The 12,630-nt window shown below is 43.3% G+C and overlaps 1 protein-coding gene across 1 annotated transcript in view; it reads left to right on the top strand.

Moving 5' to 3' along the window:
• The window catches only part of TRPM8 (transient receptor potential cation channel subfamily M member 8), a 193,508-nt gene that overhangs the window by 71,468 nt on the left and 109,410 nt on the right, over positions 1–12,630 (top strand). The window contains exon 8 of the mRNA XM_081943992.1: positions 208–326. Coding sequence (XP_081800118.1) covers positions 208–326 — 119 coding nt within the window. The remainder of the gene's footprint in view (positions 1–207; positions 327–12,630) is intronic.

Genomic DNA, 12,630 nt, shown 5'->3' with positions numbered 1-12,630 from the left:
TGGGAGCAGGGTGCCCTACTAACACCTCAATAACCAGGGAAAATTCTCACATTCACAGTTGTATTAATAGCAGCATTAATTCTTCTTCATAGAAAGTCTAGAGAAAACAAAGGGAGTTAAACAAGATGAGTTGGAAAATGAGACTTGGACACTGTACTTCACAGAGTATGATTTTAATATTAACCATAGTTCCTTCTCCAATTACAGCTATCAGCACAAATGAAGACGATAAAGATGACTGGAATGGTCAACTGAAATTGCTTTTGGAATGGAATCAATTGGACTTAGCCAGTGAAGAGATTTTTACCAATGATCGACGTTGGGAGGTAGGTAGTGCAGACTGAAAAAGCAAAAATTAGAAAGATTTTACATTGGATCAGATTGTTCTACATATAGTATAAAATTCCATCAATAATATCCAATATAGACAAATAATAAAATAATAAATGTTGGAATTGCCACAAAGCAGAAGAAATGTTTTATAACAAGATGTACAAGTGCAGTGCAGAAAATTTTGGAATTTCAATTTGAAATGAAACCACAACTTTTTTTATTAGATATAATTTCAGGAAAAATATCAACAAAAATGTGATAATTTAATGAAATGTAGGCTTACGGCAGGAAGAATAAATTTTGCTCTGCACTGGAAAATATGTTAATAACACCCAATTGGGAATATGCAGCAATAACAAAACTCACAGTCTACATAGACAATAGAAGTTTAAACGAGAATAGTTCCCATACATATAATAGTTTACAGTATACATTCACAATAAAAATTTAAACAAAAATAGTCCACAACATGACAAATATAACAAAAAGGAGGACGTTAGAAAGCCAATAGTTCTTTTTTGTTTATCTTTTCCCTTTTTAAAAAAAATATTTTTATACAATTAACATTAATTGGTTCTGGGAAGCACGTTGGGTACTAAAAACTATAAGTGCTAAACAAACCAGGTGACTAGCCACATGACCTTTTGTTTTGACCGGAAAAAAATGTCTTTTTTTCTATGTCAGTGACCATCCCAGCCTGGGCAACTTCCTGTTCTCTCTCTGCAACAGTGGTGGGTTTCTGCCGGTCCTCACCGGTCCATGCGAACCGGTTGGGCCCTGGGAACCTGCACCGGCTGTGTCGCTTGCTCCCCCCGCTCCTCCGGTCGCTGTTCGCTTGCTCCCCCCACCTGTCCCTGGACTTGCCTAAGATGCCTGGCCACCAGCAAGTATGGACGCGAGGGTGGAGATGGTGACAGGAGATTACGAGGTGTGGCTGGCATCTTTGGGGACCTCGCAAGGTCTTTGCAAGGTCCCCGGACTTGCCCAGCACAGCACTGGGTGGCGGGGTGGCAGTAGCTTGCATGGCGTGGCCTGGCCGCCATCAAAGCACCTCCCCAGACTTGCCCAGCTAAGCCCGGGGCGGCGGGGCGGCCCCTTGCTTTGACAGCCGCCTCCTTTCCAATTGGGGTGGGGAAGAAATCCATCTTTTCTGTGTGGAATGCTCCCCCCACCTGACGCGATCTCCTTTCATTCTCCCTCTGCCTCATTCACTCGTTCAGGCAGCAGAGAACAAAAGGAGATTGCATAGCCAAGGACAAAGGAGCCTACAGCCTCCTTTATTCAAATGTTCAGGCTGGGGGGGGGGCTTTCTTGCACGCCTTCTTTCTCTGAAGCCACACCGGATTCAGCAAGCACCAGGCAGCGTGTGCCCTTGGGCTTGTGCAGCAGCCGAAGAACAGGAAGCGAGGATTCGGCTGCTGCACAAGCCCACGGGCATGCGCTGCCCTCTTCTCTCTGATAGCCACCTGGTTAAAAAGGAGGAGGCGGCTCCACTGGTCCAGAACCCATCCGGGAAGACGAGGAACGCGAGGGGGATCCCTCCCCCCACAGATGGGCTCCGGACCGGCAGAGCCTCCTCCTCCTCCTTTTTAACCAGGCGGCTATCAGAGAGAAGAAGGCAGCGTGTGTCTGTGGACAAGAAGCACAAAGGAGGAGCAGAACGGCCTTAATCACGTCGAGCTGCCCAGTCAAAAAAAAACCTTTCCCTTCTGTAGAAAAAAAAAGGAAAAAAAATTCCCTTCACCGAAGCTCGATAGGCGAGCACTGCCTCCACCCACCAGAATCTCCGGAGAGAACTTTGCAACTAGTTGAGGAGCGGCGAGCAGCGTACTTGAGCGTTTGCATGCATTCAGCCAAGGTCCTGCTGAGCCCTGCTACTTTGGACGACCTGATGGATTTTATGATGGACGTGCACCCCCGGGAGGTGTTGAAGAAGGACAGGCAGGCGCGACAGTGGCTTACAGACAGAGAGAGAGGGGGAGAGAGGCAGAGACAGACAGATAGACATAGAGACACACACATACAGAGTAAGAAACACACACACATAAACAGAGGGAGGGAGGAGAGACAGAGAGAGACAGACACACAGACAGACACACAGACAGACAGACAGACAGACAGACAGACACAGAGAATGACAGAGAGATACACAGAGGGAGGGAGGAAGATCAAGGCAAAGAGCCACACAGAGAGTGAGAGACAGAGAGAGAGAGAGAGAGAGAGAGAGAGAGAGAGAGAGAGAGAGAGAGAGAGAAAGAGAAAGAGAGAAAGAGAAAGAAAAAAGAAAGAAAAAGAAAGTGGGAGAGGGAGATGAAAGAAAGATAGATAGATAAAGGGAGAGAGAGACAAAAGGAATGAAGGAAAGAGAGAGAGAGAGAGAAAGAAAGAAAGAAAGAAAGAAAGAAAGAAAGAAAGAAAGAAAGAAAGAAAGAAAGAAAGAAAAAGAGAACTTATGACCACAATTGAGTCCAAAATTTTGGTTACTAAGCAAAAGTGTTGTTAAGTAAGTTTCAGCACATTTTTAAAATTGGCCATGCCTCCCTGGCCACATGACCGCTGAGCCACTCCCACAAAACAGGCCACACCTACAGAAAAGGTTCTTAAAAAATTTGAAACCCACCACTGCTCTGCAACCATCCCCCTCTTGCTTTTGCAGCATATTGAACACCACTATGAGTATTGGGACAACGTTTTCTCATAAACATGTGTCAAGTACCAAATTCGAAGAGTTTTGAAGCAGTCAAATACCATGATACCACTATAGACTTTAAGTTTTGTTAAAGAATTAAAACTTAGATATTCATTCCTTTTATTAACATGTTATCATATTAAGTTATGGAGATTTCAATATTAAGTAATCAGCTCAAGTCCAAAAATTTTATTATACAATAAAATACTTTATTGTACATGCAAATACTCATCTGCAATATTACTTTTTTCTAGTGTTATATTCAGCTTTTCATTGATGAAAAAGTCAATAATTTTATATTTGTAATATAAGCATCCTTAATTGTAATTGGTATTTATAGAACATTTCTATCTTTTTCTTTATTTTCAACACTTTACAAGGCCCATGGGCCAGTTCTGGCCCATGATGTGGTTAGTTCTACGCCATGGAGCCACCCTGGAAACAGCGATGGACCACCTGCAGCTCCTTGGCCCAGCCCAGTCCAACTGGGGGCTGATCTACAACCTGGCAGCAGCCATCTGAGCTGGAACGTAGTCAGCCTTAGATCCACAGAGCCAGCCTGAAGCCACCGAGGGGTCATACCTGCTCTGCCCTGCCCCGCCCTGCCCTATTCCCTACCCCACCCCCTAGGCATGGGCACAGGAGGTGATGAGCACATGCGGGGCCTGGAATCCCTGTGGATCATCTTGCCCCACAGGCTGACTGCATTCTGAGTGCTTCCCTTTCACCCAGGATGCCAGTGCTCGCCACCTCCTGTGTGCATGCCCAGGGGACAGGGCCAAGGCACTGGGGTGGTCTCTTGCTGACTCCAAGGCAGCTGTGCAGGTGGCTGCCACAAGATATAGATCACCACCCAATTGGCCTGGGCCAGGTCGAGGTGATGCAGGCTGGTCCTTTGCTGTTGTTTGTTTGTTTGTTTGTTTGTTTGTTTGTCAAACATGTACAATATAGCAGATATAAGTATGAACATGGACATGAACTTAGGAAATGAATATAAATCAATGGGGACAGTAGGACAGGGATGGTAGGCACACAGGTACACTTATGCACGCCCCCTTTACAGACCTCTTAGGAATGGGGTGAGGTCCACGGTAGACAGTTTAAGGTTGAAACTGTGAGGGTTTGATGGTGTAACAACGGAGTCAGGTAGAGCATTCCAGGCATTAACCACTCTGTTGCTGAAGCTGTATTTTCTGCAATTGAGTTTGGAGCAGTTTGTCACTGCGTTAAATGTTTGCTAGTCGAACTGAACTGAATAGTTACTGAAAGAGTTACTGCGCAGGTCATAAGCCTTATCTGACAATGATTTATTGCGCATGCTTAACATGTTTATATACATCACACATTCCAGAGACTTCTTCCTTTTTGATCTTTGTCCGTCTGCCAGGAAACTGGGAGACAAACTGCTTCTGCCAAAATGTAACAATTAGATAGATTTGTTTTATTTCTATTTTCTTATTTTTGTATTAAAGCTTGTTTTTTAATTAGAACTTGTTATTGGACTTCATTTTCGCTTCTTAAAGAAAATGCTGTTTGGAAAAGCCGCGGTCAAAGCCTCACTAGTTCAGGGTGAAATTTTTCCCCTGACACAGTTTACCTTGAGTTTGTGTCAATTGTTTGCCTGTGTGTTATTGAGGTTGAAGCTGAAGTAATCGTTGACAAGTAGGACGTTATAGCAGACAATTTTGTGTACTATGCTTAGGTCCGACCGCAGGTGGTGCAGTTTCAGATTGTCCAAGCCCAAAATTTTGAGCCTGATGGCATTCTATTGCTTTTTTTTGAGGGATGCTAATTGCACTTCTATGGTGCCGTTCAAGTAGAAAAATAAATGTGTCCAGTCTGGGCTTGCATGATAGGCAAAATAGTGGAAATGCAAACTGGGAGGTTTTAAGTGAAGCTGATTGTAGGAACTGGTCTACGCCTTTGGTTAACCCCAAGCACTTGTGGTGAGCATACATATCACATTTCATGGTACTCTCATCCTCCTCAAATGCTTCTGTACAGATGAAGCACACACAAGTGTTGTATGGGTCAGTAGAGGTCTCCTTCTTTTGGGGGTGGAGGTTTGGCAGTGGAGTGTTTCCTTGGCTTGGCAGGTTTGCTGTGGAGGCACTGATGTAGTTTAATTATTGATAGATTGATTGATTTTATTGGTGCACTCACCACTGTGTTTCTTGCAAGTTTAACTTAGCAGAGGAGCACCTCTTGTTTGCTGGATTCCACTGGGCGGCCGGATGGACAAATTCTTTTCCTTCCTCATTGTCTTGCATGCACGTGTGCGTGTGCAGTCTGTGGGAGCTTTGCAGTGGTAGGTTTCAAAAAAATTTAGAACCTATTCTGTAAGTGTGGCCTGTTTTGTGGGAGTGGCTCGGCAGTCATAACAATGCTCTTGCTTAGCAACCAAAATTTTGGGCTCAATTGTGATCATAAGTTCTCTCTCTCTCTCTCTCTCTTTCTTTCTTTCTTTCTTTCATGTGTCTCTCTCTCCCTCTTTCTTTCTTTTCTCCCTTTCTTCCTTTCCTTATCTTCCTTCGTTTGTTTGTTCTTCCTTTCTTTCTTGTCTCTCTCTCCCTCTTTCTTTCTTTCTTTCTTTCTTTCTTTCTTTCTCTAACCCACTGGTACGGAGCCTCCGGAGGCCCCTATACGGGAACTAAGGCAAAATTCTTTCAGTCAGTACGCACATACCAGACAGGACCGGCTGAAACCCACTCTGTGTGTGTGTGTGTGTGTGTGTGTGTGTGTGTGTGTGTGTGTTTGTGTCCCCCATCTCCCCCCCTTCTGGCAGAGCTGCAGTGTTGGAGCTCCAAGGTGAAGTGTGTTCCCCCAGCCCCACCCACCCACCCCCCGTGCCATTCTGGAAGAAAAGAATTCTAGTGCAGGAGGAGGAGGAGGGGCGGCATAAAGGAGCACCACTTTAAACCAAAGCCTCTGAGTAACTGGGAAAGAAAGCCATGCTTTTCGAGCAGCAGTTTTAGGCAGGTTCCAAGTGTGGCTTTCTTTCCTAGTTACTCAGAGGCTTTGGTTTAAGGTGGCACTGCTTTATGTCACTCCTCCTCCTCCTCTTGCAAGCAACAGGCTCCTCAGAGACTTGGCGGGCAGCTCAGGGGAGACAATGACCATGATGACTTCACTCCCCAGGAGCTCCCGCCCCCACCTAAGCTCTCCTGGGAGCTGAGTGGAGCAGGAGCCCCAAAGCAAAATGTCTCTCCCTTCCAGTCATCGCTGTTGGCCCGATTCCCTGATGCAATTCGTGGAGCCGCTTGCCCTCATTAATACGCCAGAGTGGCATTTTCAAGCTTTCAATGCCTATGGCTATAGGTAGGAAGACAGGGGCATCTCGGGAGTGAAGCCTTCAGTGCCAAGTGCCAAGTCCCCCTTCTGCCACCATGAAAATCACCCCAAACCCCACTCACTCCATTTAAATGTGCGTAGGGTGATAGGGTTCATTTTAAATAGATAGTGAGGCTTCTTTGCCAGCCTCCCAGCTGGCAAAACAGAAAATTTCACTAACTGGGAGGTGTGTGAGAGAGAGTGGGGGGGGGAGAGAGAGAGAAAGAGAAAGAAGGATAGAGAAAGGGAGGGAGGGAGGAAAGAAAGAGGGAGAGAGACACGAAAGAAAGAAAGAAAGAAAGAAAGAAAGAGAAGGAAGGAAGGAAGGAAGGAAGGAAGGAAGGAAAGAAAGAAAGAAAGAAAGAAAGGAGGAAAGGAGGAAAGAAAGAAAGAAAGAAAGAAAGAAAGAAAGAAAGAAAGAAAGAGGGAGAAAGACACAAAAGAAAGGAAGAAAGAAAGAAAGAAAAAAAGAAAGAAAAAGAATTTATGATCACAATTGAGCCCAAAATTTTGGTTGCTAAGCAAGAGCATTTTCCAAGTTGGCCATGCCCATCTGATCACATGACTGCCGAGTTACTCCCACAAAACAGGTCACACCTACAGAATAAGTTCTAAAAAAAATTGAAACCCACCACTGACACACACACACACACAAACCCCATTTCCCTCATGTCTGCCACTGACAGCGGTCAAAGAGAAGGAAACACGGTGGCTTCTTCCAACAGCTGGGGAAGGAAGAGGAGCAGACAGAGGCTTTGGCTGTTGGAAGAAGCTCCCACACTCCCTTCTCTTTGATAACTGCTTCACTTGCGGTGGGGTGGGGAGAAATCAGGGGGAGAGAAGGAAACAGGGGGGGGCTTCTTCCAACAGCCGGGGAAGGAAGAGGAGCAGACAGAGGCTTTGGCTGTTGGAAACTCCCGCGCTCCCTTCTCTTTGACATCCGCCTGGTTTCTTTTTTTTGAGAAAAAATGTATTGGTTTTTACAAATGTTTTAAGGAAAAGGAATAAATAGGTATAGAAAATTTTGACAGCTACATCATGCGGAAGGTGGTAGTCCCCCCAAATCTCGCAACTTTTACAAAGAAAAAAAAAGAAAACATCAAAATTTGAATAAACATTGGCAGCTTTTGATTTTACATTAAATCATCTATATATTCAATCATTTTTGTATCACTTCCAACAATTACATTATAACAACAATTGCAATAATATTTCAGCTCATTTTTGTGATCTGAGTCTTCTCAGTGTTGCATCCTCCCCCCTGTCTGCTGGCAGAGCCACGGCCCCTCCCTCCTTCATATCCCTGTTTCGTCTAGGAGGGCATTGTGTTTTTTAATGAAAGCCTCTGCCTCCACAACTGTATTAATTCTAATTCTGCTGCCCTCCCAGAAAATCAGCATACCTTCTGGCAATAACCATCTAAACCAGACTCCTTTATTATATAATTTCTTTGCTAAAGAGGAATATTTCTTCCTCTTATCTCTTACTTTCTTCGGAATCTGTTTAAGAATGGTTATTTCTTTGTCTTTATATTTTAGTGCCCTTTGAGCTCCTAGGACCTCATCTCTTGTGGTCTTTCTAAGAAATTTAACATGGATTTCCCTTGGAACATTGGGTGTTCTAGCGTATGCTGAATTGATCCTATAAATCAGATCAATATCCCACCATAGTTGTTGTTTATCTCTTTTAATGTATTCTGCTAAGATTGTAGTCATAATCTCCTTAAGATCTTCATTCTCTGTTTCTGGCAAGTTTTGGAATCTAAGGAAAAAAGACATTCTTTCAAATTCCATCTTTATCATATGATTTTCAAATTCTATATTCCCCTTCTGAATTGTCTTAACCTCCTCCCTCATCCCAGCCACGCCCTCCTCCAGTACACCTATTCTCTGTTTGTTTTGTGTAGCTTGTTGTTGCATTTCTCTGAGCTGGTCATTTAATTCTGTCAGTTGTTTTTTCAATTCATCCTGTCCCTTTAAAAGCGTTTGAAGCATTTGGTGAACAGATAAATCCTTTGAACTCTCTTTGGGAGCTTTAGGTTGTAGAAATGACGCCAGTTGTGTCTGTTGAGTAATCGGGTTGGATATAGAGGATCTCAGGGCCGAGGATGCCTTACCAGGCGGTAATTTTTTAGGGCCCATATTAAATTCAGAGATAGCTATAGGTCTGTACAAAGAAATGGCGTCTGCGGAAAAGCACAGGGAGAGATCGTAAGGCAGGCAAGCCCAGAAGAGAATGTTAGTCTTCCTGTACAGCTTCAAGCCAAATAATTGAATCAAATATTCCAAATCCAAGGGAAATACGTAGTAGAAGAGGCTCCTGGAGGTCTCTGGGGTGTGAAATAGTACAAAGCCAGAAAATCTTTCAAGAGAGGAACTTCATTCGTAAAGGCAAGGAAGAAGGAGGAAGTTGGCCATCTTGGCTCAGCCTTCACAGGAGGTCAGAAAGCAACAAGTCAAAAGTTCCCATAAAATAGTTTAAAAGAATCAACTCAGCCATCCTTTCTCACAATTGTAGCAAAAAGTCATTCTCCCATTACTTAGAGGAAGTGAAAGTAGGTTTTTAAGTCTCTCTCTCTCCTCTGAGAGAGAGAGATATTACAAATGCCGCTTTTCTGAGGGGGGGTGGAACCCCCCCTCCAATCTTAACACTTCCAAAGATTGAAACGAAGCTTTAAAAAGACTGCTGTTCATCAATTGAGTAGATTAACAAGAGATTTGGGGAGACTTCCCACCTCACCGCACTTCAGCTGTAGCCTCCAATTAGTTGTTTCCTTCCAGGCTGCGCTCGGCGAAGACGTGCAGTGACATGACAGCGCCGCCACGCACCCCCCACGCTTCCCGGCTCCTGGGGCAAAGTTGGAGACACACACACCCCGATCCAGGGGGTCCCAACAAGCCTCCCTGTGGCAGGGAGCCCCTACAAGGCCCCCTGTGCTCCCGAGGGGAGCCCACAGAAAAGACGAGTAGCGGACACCCACGTCCATCGCCTTCGGGGACCAGAAGTCATCTCTCGACATCCGCCTGGTTTCTAATGGTGCAGAGATGCGGAGAAATCCATGTGTTAGAGGGAAGAGAAGGGTGACTGCCTTTCCTCCCTCTCTAACGCATGGATTTCTTCCCCCCCCATTGGAAATCAGGCAGCTGTCAAAGAAGCGTTCATGTGCGCTTCTCCCAACCGCTGAATCCTCTGCAGACAGGCGGGGTGAGAGAGAGAGAGAGAGAGAGAGAGAGAGAGAGAGAGGTGACCAGGCAGGTGGGGGCAGCGAGCTGGGGGGCTGGGGGGCAGGTCAGGGGAGGAACCGTTCCAGTACAGGGCCACCGGAGGCCCCTATACAGGAACAGACACAAAATTATTTCAACTGGTATGCGTGTACCAGACAGGACAGCCTAAAACCCACCTCTGGAGCTTTGCCTTCCACTAGCACGCCTTATTGGTCTTGGGGAGATTGGCCTCCCTTAGTTGTGGTTAGCTAGGTTGCTCCCTGCTCACCTGGTCTTGTTCTACAGTGGCTGTTGGATAGTCTTGCCGCTTTTTTCCCCGATTATTTATTTATTTATTTATTTATTTATTTATTATTTATTTATTTATTTATTTATTTATTTATTTATTTATTTATTTATTTATTTATTTATTTATTTATTTATTTATTTATTTGCATTGTGAGGATTCTCTGGCTCACTCTGACTTCCCTTGTTGAATGCTTCCAGTGGGGAATTAGTAATCCGTCTATTAGCTTCATAAATAGACCTCTTGGTTTGGGTTTCTCCAGCTGGCTCGCCTTCCCTAGGTGTATGCCTCCAATGGGGATTGCTGGCAAGCTATCCCGGTGCCATTTGCTTAGGTTAGGAGAAGCTAGCTCCAATGGAGATTGCTGGCAGGCTATTCCTATGCCAGGTTTGGAGGAGGTAGGTCCAGTGGGGATTGCTGACGGGCTATCCCTGATAGCTCTAGAATTAAGAATAAATTTCCTGTCAGTGAGCACAATTAATAAGTGGGATAGCTTGCCTCCAGAAGTTGTGGGTACTATATCATTGGAGGCCTGAGAAAAGTTTGGATAGCCATTTAACAGAATAAGAAAATAAATAACAAAATAATAGAGTTCAAAGGGACCTTGGAGGTCTTCTAATCCAACACTCTGCTCAAGTAGGAGACCCTATACCATTATGGGCAAATGGCTGTCGAATAACTTCTTTAAAAACTCCAGTGATGGAGCACCCACAACTTCTGAAGGCAACTTGTTCTGTTGATTAATTTTTCTCACTGTCAGGAAATTTCTCCTTAATTCTAGGTTGCATCTCTCCTTCATTAGTTTCCATTCATTGCTTCTTGTCCTGCCTTCTGGTGCTTTGATAAATAGGTTGACTTCCCCTCTTCTTTGTGGCATTCCCTCAAATATGGAATACTGCTATAATGTCATTCCTAGTCCTTTTCACTACACTAAACATGCCCAATTCCTACAACCATTCTTCACATGTTTTAGCTTCCACCCCCCTAATCATCTTTGTTGCTGTTCTCTGCACTCTTTCCAGAGTCTCAACATCTTTTTAATATAATGGCAATCAAAACTAGATGTAATATTCAAAGTGTGACCTTACCAAGGCATTATAAAGCAATACTAACACTTCATGTATTTCTAACCCTCCAAGTTCCATTTCCCCCTTCCCTCCCCCCTCCTCCCCCCAGTTCATTGCAAGGCTGAAAAGCATTAAGATTCCAAAGAAACAAAGCAGTTCAATTTTAACAGTTGTGGTCTACTTTCTCAAATGCATTACTGAAGTCCAAGTATATTGTGCATTTTACTGGTACACTAATTTAGTCACTTTGTTAAAGAATGAAATAAGATTTGTTTGGCATGATCTGTTTTTGATATTCCCATATTGAATTCTTTTTATAATTTGTTTGCTTCTTGGTGTTCACAGATCTGTTACTTAATTAATTTTCCAGGATCTTCCCAAGTATGGATGTCAGGCTGATTGATCTGCAGTTTCCTGATCCACCCCCCCCCCTTTTTAAAAAAAAAAATATGAGAACCACATCAGCTCTTTTCAAGTCCTCTGGTAGTTCCCTGGTTCTCCAGAATCTTTGAAAGATATGGTTCAATGGTTACACAATCACATTTGCCACCTCTTTCAGAACTCTGGGATGTAATCCATCTGGTCATGATGATCTGAACAGATGGATAGGTGTTCTCTCACCGTTTCCTTGCCTATTTTAATTTGTATTCCTTTACTTTTCTTTTCTTTTTTTACATGTTGAAAGAAACTTATTTTATTATTTTTGACATTTGTTGCAAGTCTTAGTTTATTCTGAGCCTTAGCTTTCCTGATTTCATCTTTGCAGATTTAGGGTATATGCTCATATTGCCTTAGCTATATGTATCTCTTTCTATTTTTTTATACTTATCCCTTTTGTCTTTCAGTTCATCAGAGAGTTTTTTATATAATAATGCTGGCTTCTTCTTGGATTTCTTATTTTTCTTTTTCAGTGGTATTTTGGGCTTTTATAATGTATGTTTTTCAGAATTTCCCAAGCTTCTTGAATTGTTTTCTCCTTTAAGATTTTTATACAAGGGATCCTTCCCAAGCTCTCTCTAGGTTTGTTGAACTCAGCTTGTTTAAAGCCTAAGACACTTGCTGGATTATGTTCTATTGCTTGTGTCTAGATTATTACATTGAAGTCCAATATAACAAGGTCATTCTCCTCCAAAGTTCTTGCAACTTCAACCCCCTCTATCATTTCATCTCTGTTCATAAAAATTAAGTCCAGTATAGCTAACTGTCTAGTTTTGTTCTCTACCCTTTGGATGATAAAGTTGTCAGCTAAGTTCATAAGGAACCTGTTCGATCTCCCACTTTATGCAGAATTTATCTCTTAGTTGATGTCAGGGTAGTTAAAATCCCCCATTGCTACTGTGGTATATCTCTATATGCATTTGTTAAGTGACTAGCAAAAAATCCATCTATTTCTTCTGTTTGGCTGGCCTGTAGTATATATCTATGGAAATGTCCTTTTATATTAACTCAATACATTCAATAAGACTTTCCTCCTTGGTTTTATGCATTTCTGTAGGTATAGTAATTTTTTATGTATAATGCAACTCCACCTCCTCTTTTGATAGGTTCCAATTGTGAGTTTCATCTCACCATATTTTGGGAATGGCAATTATATCATACCTACCTTTGTGTACTGGTACTTCAGCCTGTTTTCCCCCAAACATTGAGTGTTAATGTATAGGCATCTGACCCCGTGTCTGTTTCCTCCATCTGCTTTATATC

Source organism: Natrix helvetica, assembly GCF_964273705.1.
Source record: "Natrix helvetica genome assembly, chromosome: 2".
NCBI lineage: Eukaryota > Metazoa > Chordata > Lepidosauria > Squamata > Natricidae > Natrix > Natrix helvetica.
This window is presented reverse-complemented; position numbering and strand designations above follow the sequence as displayed.